Consider the following 26,144-nt stretch of genomic DNA (forward strand, 5'->3'; position numbering starts at 1 on the left):
TCGCACTCACGGTGATCGTTACCATCTGCGTGCAGGTGTTCTCGGGTGTATTGGAGCACCACGGATGCTCGCAAACGCTGCGTGTACACGTGCAAGATAGTGGAATGCCGTCCTCCGGTTGTAGAGCCAGACATCAACAGCACTGTTGAACATGATGAAAACAGGACCATCGCTCACAGTCCAACATCTTTTGCAGGTTAGCCTTTAATCAAGATGGGACTTGAATTCGATTTGGGGGAATATTGTGATTGATGGGTGGGAAAAAGACATTGCTTTGGGAGGTCACATTTGCTTCTGTTTTGGTACTTACCTGACAGCTGGCTTTTTCTTGGTTCATTTGTTTGATATCTTAATTAAACTTTTTTAGTAAGAGGTTTTATTTCCTGCCACAGAAATTTCACCTAAAGAAAGTCAAAACACAGCTGAAATTGTAAGTCCTCCATCACCAGATCGACCTCCTCATTCACAAACCTCTGGTTCCTGTTTCTATCACGTCATCTCAAAGGTCCCTAGGATTCGAACACCCAGCTATTCTCCAACACAGAGATCCCCTGGCTGTCGGCCACTGCCTTCTGCAGGTAAAAGACTTCACTGACCTACCCGACCCAAGGAGGTCAGCTCAAAGATTAGTTTGTAATGCTGTCAGGCACCTTTATCGTGGTGACTTCTGCCAGTGGAAAATGTTGATTTTCCGTTAGCCATAAACATATCTAGCCAAGTCATTGAAACCAGTGGTACAGCACACGTGTCCGATCTGTAATGGACTTTATTACTTTCTCTCTCGTTTAGGAAGCCCTACCCCGACCACTCATGAGATAGTCACAGTGGGTGACCCTTTACTCTCCTCTGGACTTCGAAGCATTGGCTCCAGGCGTCACAGTACTTCTTCCTTGTCACCCCAGCGGTCTAAACTCCGGATAATGTCTCCAATGAGAACTGGGAGCACTTACTCCAGGAACAGTGTTTCCTCAGTCGCCACCGTAGGGACCGCCGCAGATCTCGAGTCAAGTGCCAAAGCGGTTGATCATGTCTTAGGGCCGCTGAATTCTAACACTAATTTAGGGCAGAACACTCCCACCTCTTCACATCTGCAAAGGACGGTAGTTACTATGGGCACTAAAACCAGTCACTTCGATGGCTCTTCATCTTCAGAAATGAAGCATTCCAGCGCTTCAGACTCAACATCCAAGAGCTCCTCTTCGAAGGGAGAGAAGACCAAAATGCCGAGTTCCAAGAACTCAGAGGGATCGGCACATAATGTGGCTTACCCTGGCCTTCCGAAACTGGCCCCACAGGTTCATAATGCAACAGCTGGAGAATTAAATGTTAGTAAAACGGGCGCTTTTGCTGAACTGTCTTCAGTGCCGTTTTCTTCTAAAGAGGCCCTCCCATACCCGCCACTCCATTTGAGAGGGCAGAGGAATGATCGAGACCAACAGACAGATTCCACCCAGTCAGCAAACTCCCCTCCCGATGAAGATACTGAAGTCAAAACCTTGAAGCTCTCTGGAGTGACCAACAGATCGTCCATTATCAACGAACACGTGGGATCCAGCTCCAGAGACAGGAGACAGAAAGGGAAAAAATCTTGTAAAGAAATGTTCAAAGAAAAGCATTCCAGTCAATCTTTTTTGGAACCTGGTCAGGTGGCAACTGGTGAGGAAGGAAACCTAAAGCCAGAGTTTGTTGATGAAGTTTTGCCTCCTGAGTTCATGGGGCAACGACCATGTAATAATGTTTCCTCTGATAAGATTGGGGACAAAGTCCATTCTATTCCAGGAGTCCCCAAAGCTCCATCCATGCAAGTAGAAGGGTCTGCCAAGGAATTACAGACACCCCGGAAACGCACAGTCAAAGTAACACTGACACCTCTAAAAATGGAGGGTGAGAGTCAGCCCAAGAATACCCTAAAAGAAAGTAGTCCTCTTTCCCCTTTGCAGATAGAGTCAGCGTCTCCAACAGAACCGATTTCCACTTCCGAAGGTCCAGGAGATGGTCCAGTCACCCAAGCAAGCCCCAATAATACCTCATCCCAGGATTCTCAAAGTAATAACTATCAGAATCTTCCAGTACAGGACAGAAACCTAATGCTTCCAGATGGCCCCAAACCTCAGGAGGATGGCTCTTTCAAGAGGAGATATCCCCGTCGCAGCGCCCGGGCACGTTCTAACATGTTCTTTGGGCTCACCCCACTCTATGGAGTAAGGTCCTATGGCGAAGAAGACATTCCGTTTTACAGCAGCTCAACTGGGAAGAAGCGAGGCAAGAGATCCGCTGAAGGACAGGTGGACGGGGCCGATGACTTGAGCACTTCCGACGAAGACGATTTATACTATTACAATTTCACTAGGACAGTGATTTCTTCAGGTGGAGAGGAACGGCTGACACCCCATAATTTATTTCGGGAAGAGGAGCAATGTGATCTTCCAAAAATCTCACAGTTGGATGGTGTTGACGATGGGACAGAGAGTGATACTAGCGTCACAGCCAGCACGAGGAAAAGCAGCCAGATTCCAAAAAGAAACAGTAAAGAAAACGGAACAGAGAACTTGAAGATGGATCGGCCTGAAGACACTGGTGAAAAAGAGCATGTCATTAAGAGCTCTGTTGGCCACAAAAATGAGCCAAAGATGGATAACTGCCACTCTGTGAGCAGAGTGAAAACACAGGGACAGGATTCCTTGGAAGCTCAGCTCAGCTCATTGGAGTCAAGCCGCAGGGTCCACACAAGCACCCCCTCAGACAAAAACTTACTGGACACCTATAACACTGAGCTCCTGAAATCGGATTCAGATAATAACAACAGTGATGACTGTGGGAACATCCTGCCCTCAGACATTATGGACTTTGTACTAAAGAATACTCCATCCATGCAGGCTTTGGGTGAGAGCCCAGAGTCCTCTTCGTCGGAACTCCTGAATCTTGGTGAAGGTTTGGGTCTTGATAGTAATCGTGAAAAAGACATGGGTCTTTTCGAAGTGTTTTCTCAGCAGTTGCCGACAACGGAAGCCGTGGACAGCAGTGTTTCTTCCTCCATCTCAGCAGAGGAGCAGTTCGAGTTGCCACTAGAGCTGCCGTCAGACCTCTCTGTCCTGACCACCCGGAGTCCCACTGTCCCGAGCCAGAACCCCAGTAGGCTAGCTGTAATCTCAGACTCAGGGGAGAAGAGAGGAACCATCCCGGAAAAATCTGTGGCCTCCTCTGAAGGTGACTCCTCACTGCTGAGTCCAGGAGTAGATCCCAGCCCTGAAGGCCACATGACTCCTGACCACTTTATCCAAGGTCACATGGATGCTGACCACATCTCCAGCCCTCCTTGTGGTTCGGTGGAGCAAGGTCATGGCAACAACCAGGATTTAACTAGAAATAGTAGCACCCCTGGCCTTCAGGTACCTGTTTCCCCTACCGTTCCTATCCAGAACCAGAAATACGTGCCCAACTCTACCGACAGCCCTGGCCCGTCTCAGATTTCTAACGCCGCTGTCCAGACCACTCCGCCCCACCTGAAACCAGCCACCGAGAAACTCATTGTTGTTAACCAGAACATGCAGCCGCTTTACGTTCTCCAGACTCTTCCGAATGGAGTGACCCAAAAAATCCAGCTGACCTCTTCTGTTAGTTCTGCACCCAGTGTGATGGAGACAAACACGTCAGTATTGGGGCCCATGGGAAGTGGTCTCACCCTAACCACAGGACTCAGTCCAAGCCTGCCGACTTCCCAGTCTTTATTCCCTCCTGCTAGCAAAGGACTGCTCCCCATGCCTCATCACCAGCACTTACATTCCTTCCCTGCAGCTACTCAGAGTAGCTTCCCACCAAACATCAGCAGTCCTCCTTCAGGCCTACTGATCGGGGTCCAGCCTCCTCCAGATCCCCAGCTTTTGGTTTCAGAAGCCAGCCAGAGGACAGATCTCAGTACCACAGTAGCCACTCCATCCTCTGGACTCAAGAAAAGACCCATATCTCGCCTGCAGACCCGAAAGAATAAAAAACTCGCTCCCTCTAGTACCCCTTCAAACATCGCCCCTTCCGACGTGGTTTCCAACATGACATTGATTAACTTCACACCCTCCCAGCTTCCAAATCATCCCAATCTGTTAGACCTGGGGTCACTTAATACTTCATCTCACCGAACTGTCCCCAACATCATAAAAAGGTCTAAGTCCGGCATCATGTATTTTGAACAGGCGCCCCTGTTACCGCAGAATGTGGGAGGGGCTGCTGCCCCGGCGGCGGGTGCAGCCACCATAAGCCAGGATACCGGCCACCTCACGTCAGGGCCTGTGTCTGGCTTGGCCTCCGGTTCCTCCGTCCTGAACGTTGTATCCATGCAAACTACAACCGCCCCTACAAGTAGCGCGTCCGTTCCAGGACATGTCGCGTTAACCAACCCGAGGTTGCTTGGTAGCCCGGATATTGGCTCCATAAGCAATCTTTTAATCAAAGCCAGCCAGCAGAGCCTGGGGATTCAAGACCAGCCTGTGGCTTTACCGCCAAGTTCAGGAATGTTTCCACAACTGGGGACGTCACAGACTCCCTCCACTGCTGCAATGACGGCAGCATCCAGCATCTGTGTGCGCCCCTCGACTCAGACCGCGGGCGTAACAGCTGCTTCGCCTTCAGGGGAGGCAGAAGAACACTATCAGCTCCAGCACGTGAGCCAGCTCCTCGCCAGCAAAACTGGGATTCTCTCTTCCCAGCGGGATCTTGATTCCGCTCCAGGGACGCAGGGCTCCAACTTTACCCAGACGGTAGATGCTCCTAATAGTATGGGGCTGGAGCAGAATAAGGCTTTATCCTCAGCTATGCAAGCCAGCTCCACCTCTCCTGGGGGCTCTCCGTCCTCTGGACAGCAGTCAGCAAGTCCCTCAGTGCCGGGGCCCATGAAACCCAAACCAAAAATCAAACGGATTCAGCTGCCCTTGGACAAAGGGAGTGGCAAGAAGCACAAAGTTTCCCACTTGCGGACCAGTTCTTCTGAAGCACACATTCCAGACCAAGAAGCCAACACGACACCCCTGACCTCAGTCACAGGGTGAGAGATGCAGACCTTGGCTCTGCTGGGTCTGAGGGGTTTCATGCTCTGGATTAGAGGCTGTTGAAGTGGTCTTCTGGGAGGGACACACCTCTGCCCAAGTTGTATTATTTGGGTTTTCTGGGCTTTTACTTTGTTTTTTGTTTTTTTTTTTTCCCTCACGGTGGTGATTTGTAGAGTAAAATTTAGTTCCATCCGCGGGCAGTTGGTCCCCTGGATAGAACCACATCTTTAATTGCTCTTTGCTCTGATTTAGAACAGTGCTGCTGTTTGCTCCTGTTTCTTTTTTGCTGAGGCTTAGTTAGGATACTAAGGGATGATTATTCCTGTCTGGAGAGCAAAACCACCTGTTGTAGATCTTCATGGTGTCCTTTTCTGAAACATTGTCATTAAAATATACATAAAGTACACAAAGTGAACTTTTACCTAGGTATGCATCCATGTAGCTGCCGTTCAGATCCTAACATAAAATATTTCTAGTGTTCCAGAAGGCTCCTGGTGCCCTCTCGTAGTCAGTACCCCGTCAAGGTAACCACTGTCTAACCCGTATCACCACAGGTTAGTTTTCTCAGCCCATAAATTTTATCAGATCCTGTTAGAGTCGTTTCTTTAGACTGACCTCCATGTTGGATACATATTTACTGTTGTTTTTCTTGAAAAGATACAAACGATTCTGTTCCAGGACTCCAGGAGCAGAGGCAGAGCAGCAGGACATAGCTAACGTGGAACAGTCGCCACAGAAAGAGCGTGGGCAGCCTGCAGGGTAGGTGTAAAGCTTAGTTCCCTGAGATGAAGCACTCAGTTCTGTCCACCTCATTTAGAAAATAGTCCTTCCTGATTTGTGTTGATTTTTTATTTTTTATTTTTTTTTTGCCAAAGTTTTTTTAATGGAATTAATACATGCTTGTAAAGAAAAAAAAAACCCACAGAATTATTTAAATAATGGGTAATGGTTCCATGTTCATCCTGCCTACTCTGTTCCGAATTTATTGCCTAGAGGTAATCGTTGCTCGTAATTTGTTTTCATTCATACCGACATTTCTATGCATACAGATAAGCACGGTGTACATTTGAATACGTAGATACCTTTTTTACATAAAATAATGCCGTACATACTGGTCTATACTTGTTTTTTTTCAGCTACTGTATTGTGCACATATCTCTATGCCACTTCATTTTTTAATGGCTGCCTCCAGTTCTGTTGTGTAGACCTACAGTAATTTATTTAACTAGTTCCTTCTTGATCTGCATCTGGATTGTTTGCAGGTTTTATTTAATTGTAAAAAGTGAAAATAGGTATGGTTTACTGGTTCATCATGCAGGCTGCTTTTGTTTTTAATTAAACCAGCTAACTCACTTAAGGAACTCCAGAACTGCTTCTAACAAGCGTCCTTTTATTTTTTTCTAACAGTTAAGGGTATGAGAAGAATTTTAAGGACACAGTCTACAACTCCAAAAGCAGAAACTTCATGTCAAATGTTTGGGAGAGAATCTCACAAAAGATAGTTGATGTTATGTATCGTACAGTAGTGTGGTGGTGTGTTCATTCAACAGGTTGTTCACAAAGCATCCTGTGGTTCATGTCTAGTGGTTGTTTTGTATAACTGATACAGCTGTATGGTAGATTGTGGACAGTTTTTATCTTTGAATTTGAAGAACTAGCTGGTGTTACATCTCACATTTGGTTTTCTTTTCGTGTAGGCAAGTGGCTGTTCTTCCTGAGATTCAGACAACACAGAATCCAGCAGATGAGCAAGAAAATTCAGGTGTGTGGGTGGGTAACAGGTTAGATGGGTAACGGGTTAGAATCAGAATTTCAAAGCCAGAAGTACTGTAAAAGTCACCTTCTCTACCTACTGATTTTCTAGATTTAAAAAAAAAAAAAAAGTCAAAGCACTAAAGATGTTAAGTGATTGGCCAAAGGACACAAAACTAAAACCTATAAATACTCTTCTGCTCTGTTTGCTGTAACAGCAGTGTGACTTAAATAGCTCACAATAAGCTGCCTTCATCCTTTAGTTGTCACTAGTGAAGACCAAGAACCATTTTTATTATATAATATAGCCAGATTTAGGTTATGACGCTAGATACATCTCCATAGCACTTCTGTCCTGATGAATTTCATCAGTAAACAACTAGTCACTTCAAGACTAGAGAGCTCTGGATATAAGACTTTGTCCTTTTCCGTTGAGGGGATTCCCAGAAGAAAACCAGGCAGAGAAAATGCTTAGCCATACGACTTGGGATGCAATCACATTCTGCTGAGTTGCTGATTCCTGGAGAGGATTGATGCATCTCTCTGTAAGAAGGCAGTGTGAGGGGTGGTGGCTGAGAGTACAGACTCTGCAGTCAGATAGGTTGAAATCCCAGCTTTACCACTTACTGGCTGTATGAACATGGGCTGCTTAACCTCTCTCTGCCTCAGTTTTCTCACCTTTAAAATTTAGATCATTTCTCACCTACCTCATTGGATTGTTGTGAGGTTTATCTGAGTTAATACAGGAAGTTCCTAGAAGAGTGCCTCATATGTAGTGTTTCATACATGTTGACCAGTGTTATTTTTTAGCTTTGACTCTGTTGAGGGCAATTACTTATTGAAAAACTGTCAGATTGTCATACCAGAAACTACCAGAGAGACAGCATAACTTCACATTAAAAAAAAAAAAAATTCTAGTTTTGGTCACTTTCCAGCTGTAACCTCAGGCAAGCTGCTCCACCTCTTTGAACCTCAGGTTTGTTATCTGTAAATGGGAGTAATAAAACCAGCTGTGTAATGTTGTTAGGCTTGGAGATAACGTGCATAAAGTACTCAGTAAGTGTTTGCTATGGCATCCACTTTGGCCCCTATCTATTTTCTTCCTCACAGAACCTAAAACAGCGGAAGAAGAAGAAAGTAATTTCAGCTCTCCACTTATGCTTTGGCTCCAGCAAGAACAGAAGCGGAAGGAAAGCATTGCTGAGAAAAAGCCCAAAAAAGGACTTGTTTTTGAAATTTCAAGTGATGATGGCTTTCAGATCTGTGCAGAAAGTATCGAAGGTGAGTGGATTAAATTAGGCCAGCCCAACAGCACAGGCTCTGTTCAGCTAGGGCTGCAGTAGTACCATTTGTGTGAGCAGCTCCATATGAGATAGATTGAATTGGAGACACTAGAAGGCAAGAGGCCACTAGTGAGAGTATTGCTGCAGTAGAGGTGTCAGGTAATAAAGCCCACTTCCAGTAGGAGAAGAAAGGAAAGGAGAGAAGAACAGACACATTCATGACTGCTTGGATATAGAGGGTAGAGAGAGAGGACTCAAAGATGCCTCTGAAGATTCTGGCCTGGGTGACTGAAAAAAAAAAAAAGATATATAAGGAGAACAAAAAAATAACTAGTTTGAGTGTACACATTCTGCATTAGATGTATTGAGTGTGGAGTGTGGGAATAAATCCAACAGATAGGAAGAGATCGTAGACTCTTAGGATAGAGCTGGAAGGGACTGTAAAGGTTTTCTAGTTACACCCCTCAATTGTAAGGAACTGAGAGGTTGTGATCTCCTTCCCCCAGTCCTGGTTAACCGTTAGTGCTGGTATTGTTTTGGTTAGCAGTACAGGGAGTAGAGTTAATACCACACGTTCAGGTTTGGGACCAGCACTACCTCAGGGGAAGTGAGTGCTTTGAGGATACAGGGGTCATTTTCAGAAGGTGGGAACCTCCTCACCGCTTCTGTATCCTTTGTAACAGAAAGGAGCGCTGTTGGGTGGGGCACCTTCCCAGCTGCTTTCTTATTCACCGAACTGATTTAAACTAAGAAAATGACAAAAAGCTGTTCTAGCAGGGGATATTTTCACATCATTGGCGTTAAGAGATGTTTGACTGAACTATCTTATTTCCTCACAGATGCCTGGAAGTCATTGACAGACAAAGTCCAGGAGGCTCGGTCAAACGCCCGCCTAAAGCAGCTTTCATTTGCAGGTAATGCTGCAGCGGTCATTTTACTCCTGTCTCAGTATCCTCTGGTAACTTGTGGGTCTAAGCTACAGGGTTGATTTCACCAAAAAAAAAAAAAAAAAAAAAATCAACCCTCTTTTTTAAAAAAAAATCATTTTTCACAGCTTTATTGAGATATAAACCTTATACTACACAGTTTACCCATTTAAAGCATACAAATCGATGGCTCTTAGTGTATTCACAGAGTTGTGTAAACCATCACTACTGTGTAATTGCAGAATATTTTCATCATCCCTAAAAGAAGCCCCATACCCATTAGCAGTCATTCCTCAGCCCCAGCCCCTGGCAGCCACTAATCTACTCTCTGTCTCTCTGGATGTACCTCTTCTGTACATTTCCTACAGAAATGAATCATATAATACGTGGCCTTTTGTGACTGGCTTGTTTCATTTAACATGATGCTTTCAAGATTTCTCTCTACTGTAACATTGTCTCAGTATTTCATTTGTTTTTTTCTTTTACAGATGAATATTTTTTATTGTGGTAAAATACACATAACATAAAAGTTACCATCTTAATTATTCTTTTATTTTTTTTTAACATCTTTATTGGAGTATAATTGCTTTACAATGTGTGTTAGTTTCTGCTGTACAACAGAGTGAATCAGCTATACATATACATACGTCCCCATATCTCATCTTAACTATTTTTAAGTATACAGTTCTGTGGTGTTAAATACATCCACCTTGTTGTGCAGCCATCACCACCATCCATCCCCGTAACTTTTCATCTTGTAAAACTGAAACTCTATATCCATTAAACAATGACTCCCCATCCTCCTCTTCCCCCAACTTCTGGTAACCACCATTATTCTTTCTGTCTTTTAACTATTTTAAGTACCTCATATAAGTGGAATCATACAGTGTTTGTCCTCTTGTGACTGGCTTAGTACACTCAGCATAATGTCCTCAAGGTGCATCCTTGCTGTAGCATGTTGCAGAACTTACTTCCTTTTTCAAGCTGAATAATATTCCATTGTATGTATGTATCACATTTACTTTTATCAATTGATCCATCTGTGGGCACTTGGATTGCTTCCACATTTTTGTTGTTTTGAATAATTCTGCTGTGAACATGGGTGTACAGAGATCTCTTTAAGACTTTGCTTTCAATTCTTTTGGGTATATACCCAGAAGTGGAATTGCTATATCATATGGCGATGCTATCTTTAATTTTTTGAGAAACCACCATACTGTTTTCTGCAGTGGCTGTACCATTTTACGTTCCCACCAATGGTACACAAGAATTCCGATTTCTCCTCATCCTCACCAGTACTTGTTTTTGTTTTCTGTACATTTCCCTAATGACTTGAGATGTCGAGCATCTTTTCATGTGCTTATTGGCCATTTATATATCTTCTTTAGAGAAATGTTTATTCAAGTCCTTTGTCTATATTTTCATCAGGTTGTTTGTTTTTTTGTTGTTGAGTTTTAGAAGTTCTATGTATTCTGGATATTAATCCCTTATCAGATACATGATTTGCAAATATTTTCTCCTATTCTGTGGGCTGCCTCCTTTTTTACTCTGGATAGTGTCTTTTTTGTTTTTTGTTTTTTTAGATTGGTGAGGGAGATATTTTGGGGGCAGAAAAATATGGCTCGTAGGTCCTGCTCTGTCCAACTGTGGCAGTCATTGGGTGAACTATAATTAAATTTGTACATGGCCTCTCACAGGAGTCACTCTGAAATGATTACTGATAATATATGTAAGATTCTGCTCCTGGAGGAAACCGGCATCCCGAGCTCAGTGGTCTCAGTCTCAAATTGAGTAGCTCAGCCCTTTTTGCCAACGGCACAAAGATTGCTTTCATTTATCCATGTCTTTTGCTGCCACATGGAATGGTGGTTAGAAACCATGAACTCTGGAGACAGAAACTGAGTTCAAGTCCCATTTCTGCCCTTTTGCTATCAACATTATTTCAGGTGCAAGCTAATTTACTTCTTCAAGGCTTAATCTCCTTAAGTGGGAATATTAATGCAACCTTCAAAATTTGTCGTGAGGATTAATTAAAATAATGAACCTGGGAATTCCCTGGCGGTCCAGTGGTTAGGACTCCGTGTTCTTACTGCTGAGGGCCCAGGTTCGGTCCCTCGTCAGGGAAGCCGTGCGGTGCAGCCAAAAATAAAAAAATAAAAGTGATGAACCTGATATGATTTATTTAAGTACCCTAATATGCCAAATTAAGATCATTATCCTGACTGAGGGGATTTGAGATAGAATTCAGAGAAATCACTGAATACTAGCTTTTTTTAATAGTATCTTTTGATGCACAAAATTTTTTAATCATCATGAAGTCCAATTTGTCTGTTTTTTCTTTTGTTACCTGTGCCTTTGATGTCATATCCAAGAAATCATTGCTAAATTCAGTGTCGTGAAGATTTTGTCCTATGTTTTCTTCTAAGAGTTTTATAGTTTTAGGTCTTACGTTTAGGTACTTGACCCATTTTGAGTTAATTTTTATATATGGTATTAGGTAAGGGTCCAAGGGTTCTGGTGACATTAAAGCTGAGACCTGAGCTTCCCTGGTGGTGCAGTGGTTAAGAATCTGCCTGCCAACGCAGGGGACATGGGTTTGAGCCCTGGTCCGGGAAGATCCCACATGCCGCGGAGCAACTAAGCCCGTGCACCACAACTGCTGAGCCTGCGCTCTAGAGCCCGCGAGCCACAACTACTGAGCCTGCATGCCACAACTACTTAGCCTGTGCACTAGAGCCCGCGAGCCACAACTACTGAAGCCCATGCGCCTAGAGCCCGTGCTTCACAACAAGAGAAGCCACCACAATGAGAAGCCCGCGCACCGCAACGAAGAGTAGCCCCCGCTCACCGCAACTAGAGAAAGCCCGTGCGCAGCAACAAAGACCCAACTAAGCCAAAAATAAATAAATAAATAAATTTATTTATTTAAAAAAAAATAAATCTGAGACCTTTCTGTCTCGGGTACCTTCCTGTCTTGTTCACCTTTGTTTTCCCAAGATTCTGTCTGGCACAGTGGAGAGATGGAAAGAATGCGGGAGATACAGTAGGTGCTCAGTAAATATTTGTTGGATGAACAAGTGAATGGCCCACACGAGAATAGATTGTTCCCTGTTGCACTTTATACTGCACCTTTATCTGGTTGCTTTCACATTGCGAGGTTTGTGTTCATATCTGCCTCCCTCTGCCAAGGGCTCCTTGAGAACAAGGGCCATGTGCAGCTCATCTTTCTTTTCCCATTATTGACACAGTGTCCAATCTCATTGTAAGCCCTCCAGTGAAGGTTGAACACTAGAGTTGAACACTCAGCCTAAACATTAAAATGAATTTTGTGAAAATACACTTATGTTTTTTTGTTTTGTTTTTTTCACTTAAGTATGTTTTTTAATGGCTTTTTCTACCTAGGAATCCACAGCAATCTAAAATTCCTAGGAAGAAATTCTTAGGGAAAATCAGTGTTGTATAGAAAAAAAAAATGTTTGCCATTGTCTTATATGACTTCAAGCTCTTATATTGTCGACTTTTATAGGTTGAGTTCTAATCGGAACAACGATTGTGATCATAAGAATGTTGCTTATCTGGAGACTTAACTTTCTGCTTGCCACTAAAACCAAATTATATCCCTTAGAGATTCTCGTAAGTGAAGTGGAAATTAGGCACCTGATAATAACTTGCCCCTCTTTTAAAAAATTATACAAGATGTAGAATTTTAAAATTTGGAGAAGCTAATCACCACAATAACAAATTGGTGGACGGGGTCCCACCTCCTAGAAGTAATTGTTAACATTTAAACACGGATATCCTTCCAGACATAGCATATGGCCCCCAGATTACACTGGGGTTACATCTCTATAAATATGCTTTATAACACACACAAACTGTGTGTCTGTTGGAATTGCATGTGTGATCCTAACACAGTTATGCCTATGAAATAATATCTTGTCCACAATAGATGCCATTTTATTTTGGTATCTATTAATACCAAAAACAATAATTGTAAATGATATACTATTTATTTAACTAGCTATTTGCTAGTGTTAAAAAGAGGTATGGCAATTATTACTATGTCCCATCCTTTAAGGAAATAAGCCAATCATTTTATTTTATTATTATTATTATTATTATTTTTAATATTTATTTATTTGGTTGCACCGGGTCTTAGTCACAGCACGTGGGCTCCTTAGTTGCAGCAGGCGGGCTCCTTAGTTGTGGCATGCAAACTTTTAGTTGTGGCATGCATGTTGGATCTAGTTCCCTGACCAGGGATTGAACCCGGGCCCCCTGCATTGGGAGCGCAGAGTCTTAACCACTGCACCACCAGGGAAGTCCTGAAGCCAATCATTTTAGAAAGCCTTTCACCATCTGTGCCAGCAGACTTACATAAATTTTTTTTTAAAATAAAAAGAAATAAGAAATGCTCATTAATGGAATAAGACTAAGTGAGTAAAACAAAGTGGCTATTGAGTGTATTTCTCCATAAGTTCACTGTAACAGCACGGAAGAGAGTTCTCTGTTAGGGGTTCACTAACGTTCCTTATAAATTTTAGTGAGGTGCCTGTGTGCATGTGAGCTGATTACTCCATTACCTGTAAACAAAAATGGGATCATAGAGTTGTACAGACCAAGGTTCAAATTCTGTCACACTAGCTATGTGACCTTGGGTGTGAGCCTAGGTTTACTTACCTTGAGATGAAGCTAGCATTTCCTGCCTGGTGTGGTCATTATGCCATGAAACGAAATAACACATATAGCATTTCTGTGTACACAGAGAACATAGAAAATAGTCCATAGTTTGGTGGCATGCTTTTTTCACTTAATCCATCATGAGTGTTTTCCATATTGATGGATCTGTATCCGCATCATTTTAATGGCTATCTAATGTTGATTTCTAGCTTGTCTTTAGTATAATTCACCCTTGAGCAGCCTCTGGCTGAGTCATTCCCAGCTTAGGCATTTCTGTGGTTGTATGCAGCTTCCTATTGGCTGGGCTCCTCACTACCCGGGTGCCTTTGACCCTGCAGGTGTGAACGGTTTGAGGATGCTGGGGATTCTCCACGATGCAGTTGTGTTCCTGATTGAGCAACTATCTGGTGCCAAGCACTGTAGGAATTACAAATTCCGTTTCCACAAACCAGAGGAGGCCAATGAACCTCCACTGAACCCTCATGGCTCGGCCAGGGCTGAAGTCCACCTGAGGCAAGTTCTCTTCCTTTCCATAAGCAGTTTGAGGTCTTGATTTTATGATCTAATGATATAATTATTTTCCCACTTAACCTTTGAGATTTCCAGTGTTAACACTGTCCTTCACTGGTTCTATTAAATTATTTCTCTAAGTATATTTTCATCTTTTGGCTCCAGGAAGTCAGCATTTGACATGTTTAACTTCCTGGCTTCTAAACACCGGCAGCCTCCTGAATACAACCCCAATGATGAGGAAGAGGAGGAGGTACAGCTGAAGTCAGCTCGGTAAGTCTGGAGTAGAGAGCGGTCATAAGAAATACTCTTTACGAATGAAATAATGCCATTTGCAGCAACATGGAAGGATCTAGAGATTATCATACTAAGTGAAGTGAGTCAGAGAAAGACAAATACCATATGATGTCACTTATATGTGGAATCAAAAATATGATACAAATGAACTTATTTACAAAACAGAAACAGACTCACAGACACAGAAAACAAACTTTGGTTACCAAAGGGGAAAGGTGGTAGGGATAAATTAGGAGTTTGGGATTAGCAGGTACAAACTACTGTATATAAAATAGGTAAACAACAAGGTGCTACTGTATAGCACAGGGAACCATATTCAATATCCTGTAATAAACCATAAAGGAAAAGAATGTGAAAAAGTATATGTATAACTGAATCACTTTGCTATACACCAGAAACTAACACAACATTGTAAATCAACTATACTTCAATAAAAAATTTAAAAATAAAATAAAAAAAGAAATACTCTTTGCTTCCCTCTGTTGCAGTTTTGCTTAGATCACAATTTCCCAGATAACATTTAAGAAGACTGAAATAGAGTTTGTGTTGAAGTAACAGTAGCTGGCTGGCAAAGAGAGGGGAATGTGTTACAGAGGAGAAATTCAAATAACTATAAGATGTATATTTTATTTTCTTTAACTGTAGTATACTCTGTCAGCTTTGCATGTACCACCACAGACTTCATATATAACACTATATTTTAGGCCTGATTTTATAAGGCCTTTGTTATGCTTGGGATTGAACACACAGAATAGTGTAGTCATATGCTCTAGGAACCTTTGATCCAAGACTCAAAACTGATGATTTCCTGAAGAGAATTCATTAATAACGAACCGTCTCTCTTTAGGAGGGCAACTAGTATGGATCTGCCAATGCCCATGCGTTTCCGGCACTTAAAAAAGACTTCTAAGGAGGCAGTTGGTGTCTACAGGTATGGCTAAAATTGTAGAAAGAATTATAGAAAACTAATGAAGTTTTCCAAAATCAAAGTGGATCAAATGCTGGAGTGACCTCCTTCATTCAGTAAGTGAGGTTTTTATCGATATTACTAATTGAACCTGATGTCCTGGGATCCTGCAACTCCTTGTGTTGAATGAGGAATTTAACACAGTAAGCTTTAAAGTATTGCTACTTCTGGTGGGCTTTGGAACGGAGAAATCTTTAATCCTTGGCTGTTTGTTAGAGTGATTAATATACTCCAATCAGGTGGGTCCAGATTCTTTCCAAGTCTCTGTCTCTCCTGGGGAACTAATAGACCAGGAGATTTTATTCATTTATTCATGTATTCACACATTTAACCTTATTTGCAAAATCCGCGGCTGATGTCTTTTCCATCTTTATGTCCTAGGTCTCCCATCCATGGCCGGGGTCTTTTTTGTAAGAGAAACATCGATGCAGGTGAGATGGTGATTGAGTACGCTGGCAATGTCATCCGTTCCATCCAGACTGACAAGCGAGAGAAGTACTATGACAGCAAGGTGAGTTCCACACTTTCATTCTCCAGTTCTTTTGTTATAGAAAGGGGCCATCAACTATAAAGATGATCCCTAGATCGCGGAAGAATTAGTTTTTGTTTTTGTTTTTTTTTTTTACATTTTAACATCTCTGAATTTGTGGTGGGCCCAGTCCACTCTCGGGATTAGCACACAAAGATACTCTTTGAAGGTTTGTCTGAATGGATCCCAGGGTCACAAGCACACAGTGACGGGAATCCCCTGGCTGTCCGGTGGTTAGGACTCGACGCTTTCACTGCAGGGGCCCGGGTTCAATCCCTGGTCGGGAAACTAAGATCCCGCAAGCTGCTCGGTGCAGCTAAAAAAAAAACAACAACAACACACAGTGACACAAGTTTTAGGATTCTCTTGCCTGTGGAGACATTAAGAAACTTCTAGCCTAGTGCCTGTAATCTAGGAATTTGTCATGGAGGCATCCTGAAAGATGGGAGAAATCCAGAAATTTTACCAGAAGGACCTGTTCATCAGTGGCTAAGGTCACATCAGAAAAAGGTTGGCAAATGTTGTCAAGCCTGCGCTGTAATAAATAACAGGTTCTTCTCCGCTCTCCTTCCTGTAGGGCATCGGTTGCTACATGTTCCGGATCGATGACTCCGAGGTGGTAGATGCCACCATGCATGGAAACGCTGCCCGCTTCATCAATCACTCATGTGAGCCTAACTGCTACTCTCGGGTTATCAATATCGACGGGCAGAAGCACATTGTCATCTTCGCCATGCGCAAAATCTACCGAGGGGAGGAACTCACTTACGACTATAAGTTCCCCATTGAGGATGCCAGCAACAAGCTACCCTGCAACTGTGGTGCCAAGAAATGCCGGAAGTTCCTAAACTAAAGCTGCTCTTCTCCCCACTGTTGGAGCACTAGGACCCAGGGCCTCCAAAACAGTGCCTCCGAAGGCCTTTGCCGGCAGCCAGGAGTTCCAGGATTGAGTGGGCACAGTTGAGGGGCCTGCGTGACGGCTGGGCTCCCTTAGGCCCCATATTCACATTATACATGTGATCATAGTCCTGGAGAGGGATGAGGTCTCGAAGCAAAGATCCGTGATCGGCTTTCTCCTGGGGCCCATCTGATTGCGTGCCGTTAAAAAGTGGGAAACGGGTCCCTAGCAGACTTGCCTGGAAGGAGCCTATAGAGGGTTAGTTATGTTGGGAGATCGGGCCTGAGCACCTCCTCAGAGAGAAGTTGCCATCCTCGCCTTGGCCTTTCCAGAGCACTGTAAGCAAGGGGTCAGGCACAGCCCCGGTGCGGGGTTGGTTGGGTACCTGACAGTTTGCCAGCCGGGCCCAGCCTGTAGCCGTGTGTTGAACAAAGACGGTCTGGTGGTTTTCCCTACTATGCTCCCACTTGAGAGTTCCCTTCTGGTTGGGAGACAGGATTTCGTAGCACCTTTGGTGTCAAAGGCTGTCTTGGGGTTGTGCCAGTTCATTACCAAACGTTGAGCCTGTGGGCTGTAAGTGGGAGTGTTACCCCCATGAGCCTTATCTCAGTCAGTCACCTTCCTAGACAATAGGAGCGGCTTCCCTCTCATTCCTTCTCTTCACTCCACTTTTCTCGTCCCCCGTTCTGCATCCCACTGCTTTCCCGTGCTCTCTGGGTGGTAGGGGAGAGTGACTCCCTGCTCGAGGACACTCCCTGTTGGGCATAGGATGTACCTACAAAACGTTCCCTGAGCCTGGAAGCACTCCCAGTGGGGAAGTGGACAGGAGCCATTGGCCGTAACCAGACAGAATTCGGAGACGTTTTCATAAAGCTCCACTGAGAGTTTTAAAGAAATATATGTAGCATGATTTTTTAGAAGAGGAAGATTATTTAAATAGGAGTTGAATCATGCAACGACCAGAGTATCACAACCAGGGTAACCCCTGGGCCCCATTCCTAGGACATGATAACTTTACTTTCCCCTTGTTAAGACATAGGAAGACTTCATTTTTAAATGGTCAGTGTCCAGTTGAAGGCAGAACACTAATCAGATTTCAAGGCCCAAAACTTGGGGACTAGACCACCTTGTATCGAGGGAACTCTGCCACCTGCACAAAATCTATGGATAAAGTAAATTAAATGACACTACTGCCCTGATTACTCTCTAGGATGTGGTCAAAACAGCATCAAATGTTTCTTCTCTTCCTTTCCCCAAGACAGTGTCCTGAACCTGTTAAATTAAGTCATTGGATTTTACTCTGTTCTGTTTACAGTTTACTATTTAAGGTTTTATAAATGTAAATATATTTTGTATATTTTTCTATGAGAAGCACTTCATAGGGAGAAGCACTTATGACAAGGCTATTTTTTAAACCGCGGTATTATCCTAATTTAAAAGAAGATCGGTTTTTAATAATTTTTTATTTTCATAGGATGAAGTTAGAGAAAATATTCAGCTGAACACACAAAGTCTGGTTTTTCCTGCCCAACTTCCCCCTGGAAGGTGTACTTTTTGTTGTTTAATGTGTAGCTCGTTTGTGCCCTGTTGACATAAACGTTTCCTGGGTTTGCTCTTTGACAATAAATGGCAAAGGAAGGTCCCCCAACTCCATCGGGCCACTCCCCTCCTTCCCAAATCGAAGCTCCTGAAAAGGCTGCGGTAGGATCTCGACACAGCAGTTTCTCCTCTTCTTTCCTGCGCTGTCTCTCTCCTTTCTGGCACAGCTCAGTGCTGAGAGGCGGGAACCTACACTTCCCTCGTCTTTCCTCCTTCAGAGTTAGCATCCAAGCTGAATGGCAACCTGACATTTTCCATCACCATCTGCCTCATAGGTCACCTCGTTCCCTCTCCCTCTGCCCACCAAGTCCTCATGCCTGCAAAGACCCCCTGGATCCCCTTGTGCCCTCTTTTGGGGCAGCCCGTTGAAACTGAAGCACAGTCTGACCACTCACGATAACACAGATTCTCCTCTGCCTCTGTCAGCTACAAGGTTTCAGAGCAGCGTAGTCCAGTGGAGGGCGAGGCACCTTTTCTCGCCTCGAGAAGCCCATTCCTACGGAAGGAAGTCTAGCGAAGCAATACGACTCAGCCCAGCGCTCTCTGCCCCGGGACTCGTGGCTCTGCTGTGCCTTCCATCCTGGGCTCCCTGTTCTTCCGTGACCTTAATTAAGAACTTTGGTGGCTCTGCTGGAACATTGTCACTGTTTTCACTGTCATGCAGGGAGCCCAGCACTGTGGCCAGGAAGGCAGAGACTCCCTGTCATCGTGGAGAAGTGCCAGCAGGGGACTGGGGAAAAGCACTCTACCCAGACCTCACCTCCCTTCCTCCTTTTGCCCGTGAACAAGATACAGTGGCCCGAGGGGTTCCACTAGTGTCTGGTTTCCTTTATTATTGCACTGTGTGAGGTTTTTTTGTAAATCCTTTTATTCCTATTTTTTTTTAAAGAAAAAAACCTTAAGCTGCATTTGTTACTGAAATGATTAATGCACTGATGGGTCATGAATTCACCTTGAGAAAGACCCAAAGGCCAGTCGGGGGTGGGGGAAACTCAGCTAAATAGACCTAGTTACTGCCCTGCTAGGCCGTGCTGTACTGTGAGCCCCTCCTCAGCTCTTTCTACCAGTCCCAAACCCTGAGGCCAGGGGAGGAACCCCCAGCTCTCCTTCTCCTGCCAGCTGCAGATGGTTTGCCTTGCCTTTCCACTCCCTGTCAACCATGGAAATGAGGAATTCCTCTTAGAGCTCAGCCTTGAGTCCATTGCCAAAATTCAGCGTACCTGCCAGCAACTTGGGGAATAAGCTAAGGTTTCCCTACAAGAAGGAAAGAAGGCAAAAAAAAAGAAATGGCATAGCTATCTCCAAAACACCTCCGAGCTTGTTTTGAAAGTGACCAAGGGAATCTCCGCACAAAAGTGCAGACTGAGGAACTGTGGTGGGTCATTCCCAAGAATCCCCTAAGGGGCATCCCAAATCCCTAAGGAGTAACAGCTGCAAACCTGGTCAGTTCTCAGTGACAGAGCCAGCTCACTTACAGCTTTGCTGCTAGAACCTGTTGTGGCTGCACTTCCTGGTGGCCAGTGACAACTGTGTAACCAGAATAGCTGCATGGCGCTGACCCTTTGGCCGGAACTTGGTCCCTTGGCTCCCTCCATTACCATCCGCCACCTCCAGCCCAGCCCCTCCTGTTTTTAGACCAATGACAAGAATCAAGGGGGAAGCCCTGGCAGCTATATATAAGTTTTCAACCAGACTCCTTGGCCGGGATCCACTCCACCACCCCGCTTGCCTCTGTCAAACCCCCGGCCAATGCCGTGAGCACCATGCAGCTCCCTTGATTAAAAAAAAAAAAAAAAAAAAAAATACAACAACAAAAAAAACAAAAAAAAACCTTTTAATGAATGTATCTTTCTAAAGGACTGTCGTTCAATCAAATATCTGAAAATACTAAAGGTCAAAACCTTGTCAGATGTTAAGTTTGATTTGGGATTTTTTAAAATAGAAGTCAAGTTGTGGTTTTTTTGGGTTTTTTTTTTTAAAGGAAAAGCGGGTCATTGCAAAGGGCTGGGTGTAATTTTATGTTTCATTTCCTTCATTTTAAAGCAATACAAGGTTATCTAGCAGATGGTTTTGTGCCGAATCATGAATACCAGTCAAGTCTCACACTCTGAAAACTTGCAACTTTTTTGTTTTGGTTTTCAAATAAATATAAATATGATATATATAGGAACTAATATAGTAATGCACCATGTAACAAAGCCTAGTTCAGTCCATGGCTTTTAATTCTCTTAACACTATAGATAAGGATTGTGTTACAGTTGCTAGTAGTGGCAGGAAAATGTCAGTCTGGCGCTCCTCTGATCCCCCCAAGTGGGGGGGGGAACCCATCCTAAGGGGATGGCGGAACAGTCCATTCCTGGGATCAGAGAGAAATGCAGAAATGGTGTCACCTGGATTTTTTCTGCCTGTGAATGTTGCCAGTCAGTACCTGTACTCCTTGTTTCTCTATTTTTGGTTATGAATGTTGGGGTTACCACCTGCATTTAGGGGAAAATTGTGTTCTGTGCTTTCCTGGTATCTTGTTCCGAGGTACTCTAGTTCTGTCTTTCAACCAAGAAAATAGACTTGTGGTGTTTCTTTTATTGAACTTCTAACAGTCTCTTTAGTAAATACAGGTAGTTGAATAATTGTTTCAAAAGCTCAACAGATGACAAGCTTCTTTTCTAGAAATAAGACATTTCTTGACAACTTTATCATGTATAACAGATCTTTCGGTTTTTTTTTTCCTTGTGTTCTTCCAAGCTTCTGGTTAGAGAAAAAGAAAAAAAAAAGGAAAAAAATGTGTCTAAAGTCCATCAGTGTTAACTCCCTGTGACAGGGATGAAGGAAAATACTTTAATAGTTCAAAAAATAATAATGCTGAAAGCTGTCTACGAAAGACTGAATGTAAAAGTAAAAAGTGTACATAGTTGTAAAAAAAAAAGGAGTTTTTAAACATGTTTATTTTCTATGCACTTTTTTTTATTTAAGTGATAGTTTAATTAATAAACATGTCAAGTTTATTGCTGCACATGGTTGAACTTTCTTTTGGCTTTGGCTGAGGTGGACGAATGGGAGGGGCGTGGCCCGTGACCTGATTACAGAGTCCCTTCCACAGTCCTTCCTTTTAAGGTGGAATCATGAAATCATTCCCCACCGCCTTCCTTCAGGCCCCACTCTACACTGTCTCTCTTAACCATATTTTCTTCCCTTATTCATCAGTGATGTATGTTCGGGACCTAATGAACTCTGGATATGAGGAAGGGGTCAAGAGGACAAAGGAATAGTTCCTTTACTTGGTACATATATCCCCCTTCTTCATCCACGGGTGGTCAAGCGTTGGCTTCTAATGAGTTCCTCCCAATCTATGAATATAATAAAATGAAAGCATTTCAGGGAGAGCCTGGGCAGTACCCTCTCTTTGCTCCACTCCACCTTAAAGCTGAAATGCGATTTACTTACTCTGTTTCTCCCTAGGACTGGGGTGGGGGTAGGGAGGCAGTTGAGAAATATTTGTAAATATATTCTGCCAAGCCAGGGTCACTATCCCCAGGCTAAAGGGGGCTGAGTTTACACTGCAGCCAAGGAATGGTCAACACTCCTCCTCATGGGGGCTGGTCCTCAAATGGACCTCCTCCCTCTGGATCAGCTGGCTGGAGGCTCGGCCCTCACCCCTTTTTCCTCCCTCTCACGGTGAGTCACCTTTTCGGATTTTGGAGTTGAGCACCATGGGGACTCCAAATGATCAGGCAGTGCTGCAGGCCATCTTCAACCCTGACAGTCCGTTTGGAGACATTGTTGGGTTGGACCTGGGAGAGGAAGCAGAGAAGGAAGGAGGAGATGAAGGTCAGTATTCGACCTTGGAGTATAGCTCTCCACATTGGCTGGTCTGCTGCCTCGCTGGGGTGGCAGAGGTAGGTGGTCTTACGAGGCCCCTTGTTCCACGACCCTTGGATGATGATTGCTGACCCTCAGTGCACTGACGGGGGCTTGGCAGGAGTCACTGTGGCCAGAGGAGAAAGCCAGGTTTGTCCTCCACCACCCCCCTCTGAACTTACCTCCCCACTCAGTTCACCCCATGGTCCAAGCTTAACTGTGCTGGTGGGGAGAGGGGCCATGTGATACGCTCACGTCTTTGTCAGAGTATATCACCCTCCACAGCAGGGAAGAAAGAAACAGGGCAGGGGGTGGCTCAGCTAAACGGCTCCAACCTAAGCAAGTATTCAGTGTCACACACCTTACAAGCCAAGCCCTGAGCTAATTCTTCCAGAGCGAGTGCGCTCACTGGCTTTTCCACCAGCCCCTAAGGGGGCCTGCTGTCCGCGTCAGGGGTTTTTGATGCCCTTTGTTTCTAAAGGAGTGAAACCTAAGCCTTAATGCAACTTCAGGCTGAAAAGCTGAGAGAAACACTGGAAATGGTTTTCATGACCCGGGTATGTCATGGCGGCCTTCCTGTTGGAAGCAGTGGAGTAGAACAAAACAGACAGACTGAAGAGCCAGAAAGACCTGGGTTCAAATCCAAGCTGTGCAGCTTATGGGCGGTGTGACCTTGAGCAAATCATTTAGCTACAGGCTAAGGAGTTTGGGTTTCATTCTCTTGGCAGTGGGGAGCCAACCAAGGCGCCTTTCCCAGGTCCCTTTGGAACTTTAAGCAGGGCTAGCTCTCTGCCTTGCTGACCTCCGTTCCCCCTGCCCCAAACACTGCATCTGACTCCTGCTGTGACCTACAGCCCTGCCCAGTCAGCCCTGGCTCGTGTCCCAGGTTTCCAAAGCCCCAGGTGGCTTTTGCTTCCTGCTCCCAACTGCACACCTGTCCCCTCCTGGCTCCCTCCCTGGCACAGATGGAGTTTTCCCTCGAGCACAGCTGGAGCAGTCCAAGGCCCTGGAGCTGCAAGGGGTGATGGCAGCAGAGGCTGGCGACCTCAGCACAGCCCTGGAGAGGTTTGGCCAAGCCATCAACCTGCTGCCTGAGAAGGCCTCAGCTTACAGCAACCGAGCCCAGGCCCGGCTACTGCAGGGAGACGTGGCAGGTGAGGGGAGAGTCCCTGGAGCCTGTGCAGAGGGGCCGGGGAGGGCACAGACCAGAGACGGTGTGTCTGTGGGGCTTGGGCACGGGGCGTGGGAAGTCACTAAGCCCCTCTGGAACCTATGTCTCTACCCATAAGAGACATATCATGGGCTCGGCTAACCTCTTGGGGATATTGTGAGAGTCAGGGGGACTGCATTCCATTTACATATTTATAAAAATTTAATGAGAGCCTACTATTCTAGCAGTGGGCTAGGTGCTGAGGATTATAGTGCTTATAGCAATTACTATGTGCCAGGCACTCAGCACTTCACATGTGAGTTGTAGTCACTTATATAATCCTCGTAACAACCCTAAAAGGTACGTGCTATTGTTATCTCCATTTTGCAGATGAAGAAACTGAAGCATGGAGGTTAAGTAGCTTCCTACTCACGCAGCTGAGAAGCGGCAGAGCTGGGATCTGGTCCAGGTGGCAGGGCTCCAGAGCCTGTGCTCTTAATCCCCACATGATACTGCTTCTCAAGAAGCTCACAACCTAGAGGGTAGAACAGACACATAAATATAATAGCAGCATAACAAGCTGAGAGGGTTCAGCATGGGATCTGTTCCTGAGGGGTGAGGTTTGAAGGATGAGTAGGCGTTAGCTGGTTGGAGGGCAGGGAGTGGGAGAAGGCACGGCCTGTAGAGGTCCTGAAGTCATGGACAGGTACAGGGAATCTGGCTGGAAAAGGACGTGCTGGAAGAATGGAGCCTCTCCAGAGCCTGGAGAGGTAAACAGGGGCCAGAGAGTGAACAACTGCGAACATTAGGCCGAGATCGGACTTTGTCTTGAAAACACTGGAAATCACTAACGGGTTTCAACTAAAGGGTAAACCACAGAAGCCTAGTAGGGAACTACTAGACTATCGAGACCCGTGGTGGTAGAGGTGTTCCTGGGGCCAGGAATGCCAGGCTGGGGAGTTTGGACTCCATTCTGGGAATATTGGGGGACTCTGAGGGCCTTTCCCAGGCTTGTCTGCCACCTGGCTTTGGCAGAGCAGGGCCATAAAGGCCGCTGGGACAGCCTGCAGACCAAAACCCCAGAGAGCATCAGAGGGGATTCTGCCTGGAGAAGGCCTTCAATTCCTCCTGACCAGCTCCTCTGAGGGAAACCAAGGAATGCTGTGATTAGAAAGCTTCTCAACCGACCGGTCAGGATGGGGAGCAGAGCCTCTGCTGGGTTCCAGGGACCAAAACACACAGCGAGAGGACAGGGAAGACCAGCCTTGCTGTAGGATGCTGCTGGCGCTCCCCCAGCGCCCTGCCCTGGCAGGCGCTATAGACTAGAGAACTTGAGTGAATTGAAGCAGAGCGCAGAAGAAATGCAGCTCGGTACCCTACCGTGGATACCAGCTGGCTGCCTGAGGTTGAGTTCACAGCTCTGATGCCTAATAAGCCAAGTATTTATGACGATGATAAAAACAAAAATGCTGCAGGCCAGCTCTGGCTCCAAGACCTCTTTCAAAGAAAATTAGATACAAAATAATGAAGACCATGGAAATAAAGAATGAGAAGAGACAGTAGAGAACACAGGTGAGAGAAGCGGTTTTAAGGCATCAATGGAAGAGAGGAGAGAAATGTCTTCAAAAGTTAGAGAGGGACTTCCTTGGGGGTCCAGTGGTTAAGAATCTGCGCTTTCACTGCAGGGTCACGGGTTCAATCCCTGGTCGGCGAATTCAGATTCCGCCTGCCCCGCGGTGCGGCAAAAAAAAGAAAGAGAGGAAAAAAAGGACTTTATTGTATAAGACATGGTTGTCAGGTAATTCTAATGTTTTTGGACTCTGGGATTCGGAGTCAGTCACCTGGCACATGGTAGATGGTTAATAACGTATGCGTGCCTGGCAACAGGGCCAGATTCATAACATAGTGACCCTCCGTCCGTGTTTTGATGTATCAGATGGTAGAAAATAACACGGACAAGGCGAGACCTGGACTTCAGTCCCAGCTCTGCCACTAACTGGCTGTGCAGCCCAGGCCGAGTCTTGCCAACTCTTCCAGTCTTCATCTGCGTAAAGGGAATAACAATACCGATCTCTAGAGTCAAGTGCAGGCGGGATGTAAACGGCCGAGCCCCAGAGCCTCCACTCGGGGCCGGATCGCTTGCTGGCCGCGGCCCTGACCCCCGCCCGTCCGTCGGTCCCGCAGGCGCCCTGGAGGACCTGGAGCGCGCGCTGGCGCTCAGCGGCGGCCGGGGTCGCGCCGCCCGCCAGGCCTTCGTGCAGCGCGGGCTCGTGGCGCGACTGCAGGGCCGGGACGACGACGCCCGCGGGGACTTCGAGCGGGCGGCACGGCTGGGCAGCCCGTTCGCTCGGCGCCAGCTGGTGCTGCTCAACCCGTACGCGGCGCTGTGCAACCGCATGCTGGCCGACGTGATGGGGCAGCTGCGCGGGCCCCGCGACCGGCGCTGAGCCGCCAGCGGGCGGGCGTGGGGGGAAGGGGGGCGCCCGCAACCAATAAACCTGCCGGCTCTCCCAGCCACTGCCTGTGTCTGCGTCCTCCGCCGTCCCCGCAGGGAAGGGCGCTCAAGTATCCCCGGCGCGCGAGGCCGTCAGCGAGGCCCGGGACGTGGTCCCGGAGCCGCCGCCCTGGGGGAGGGGGTTCTTCGGGCCGAGGTCGGGCA

At 45.6% G+C, this 26,144-nt stretch overlaps 2 protein-coding genes and 1 long non-coding RNA gene across 9 annotated transcripts in view; 2 read left to right on the plus strand and 1 right to left on the minus strand.

Moving 5' to 3' along the window:
- The window catches only part of KMT2A (lysine methyltransferase 2A), a 75,271-nt gene extending 53,781 nt beyond the window's left edge, over positions 1-21,490 (plus strand). For 3 of the 5 annotated variants that reach the window (XM_057552850.1, XM_057552851.1, XM_057552852.1), the window contains 8 exons: positions 36-196; positions 393-578; positions 790-5,035; positions 5,718-5,798; positions 6,737-6,801; positions 7,902-8,072; positions 8,914-8,988; positions 14,019-14,255. In XM_057552850.1, the coding sequence (XP_057408833.1) occupies positions 36-196; positions 393-578; positions 790-5,035; positions 5,718-5,798; positions 6,737-6,801; positions 7,902-8,072; positions 8,914-8,988; positions 14,019-14,233 (5,200 nt within the window). In that variant the 3' untranslated portion in view covers positions 14,234-14,255. Of the gene's footprint in view, positions 1-35; positions 197-392; positions 579-789; positions 5,036-5,717; positions 5,799-6,736; positions 6,802-7,901; positions 8,073-8,913; positions 8,989-14,018; positions 14,256-14,359; positions 14,464-15,334; positions 15,419-15,835; positions 15,966-16,560 lie in introns of those variants that run through there. The other 2 variants (XM_057552853.1, XM_057552854.1) reach the window with 1 other exon arrangement.
- Positions 21,041-26,121, minus strand: LOC130708837 (uncharacterized). Of its 3 annotated transcripts, none has more exons than XR_009009246.1 (5): positions 25,984-26,121; positions 23,919-24,020; positions 22,162-22,268; positions 21,756-21,824; positions 21,041-21,225 (listed from the first exon to the last, which is right to left on the minus strand). It is a non-coding gene; the product is annotated as an uncharacterized LOC130708837 (long non-coding RNA). The 3 variants fall into 3 exon arrangements; XR_009009245.1 differs by lacking the exon at positions 21,041-21,225 and adding an exon at positions 25,327-25,529 and having other exon boundaries at positions 21,420-21,824; positions 25,984-26,097; XR_009009244.1 differs by lacking the exon at positions 21,041-21,225 and having other exon boundaries at positions 21,420-21,824.
- Positions 22,188-26,002, plus strand: TTC36 (tetratricopeptide repeat domain 36). The gene is made up of 3 exons (XM_057552859.1): positions 22,188-22,305; positions 23,301-23,489; positions 25,670-26,002. Exons 1-3 carry the CDS (start codon positions 22,188-22,190, stop codon positions 25,930-25,932), a joined length of 570 nt encoding a protein of 189 aa, XP_057408842.1. The 3' UTR covers positions 25,933-26,002.
- Positions 26,122-26,144: the final 23 nt, after the last annotated feature.

This window comes from Balaenoptera acutorostrata, chromosome 9, assembly GCF_949987535.1.
Source record: "Balaenoptera acutorostrata chromosome 9, mBalAcu1.1, whole genome shotgun sequence".
NCBI classification, from domain to species: domain Eukaryota; kingdom Metazoa; phylum Chordata; class Mammalia; order Artiodactyla; family Balaenopteridae; genus Balaenoptera; species Balaenoptera acutorostrata.

Bases quoted from the DNA above. Each gene is read 5' to 3' on its own strand.
- TTC36 (XM_057552859.1), top strand. From the start codon at position 22,188: ATGGGGACTCCAAATGATCAGGCAGTGCTGCAGGCCATCTTCAACCCT. The intron at 22,306-23,300 runs GTCAGTATTCGA...TCCCTGGCACAG, and splicing joins GAAGGAAGGAGGAGATGAAG to ATGGAGTTTTCCCTCGAGCA. The intron at 23,490-25,669 runs GTGAGGGGAGAG...TCGGTCCCGCAG, and splicing joins ACTGCAGGGAGACGTGGCAG to GCGCCCTGGAGGACCTGGAG.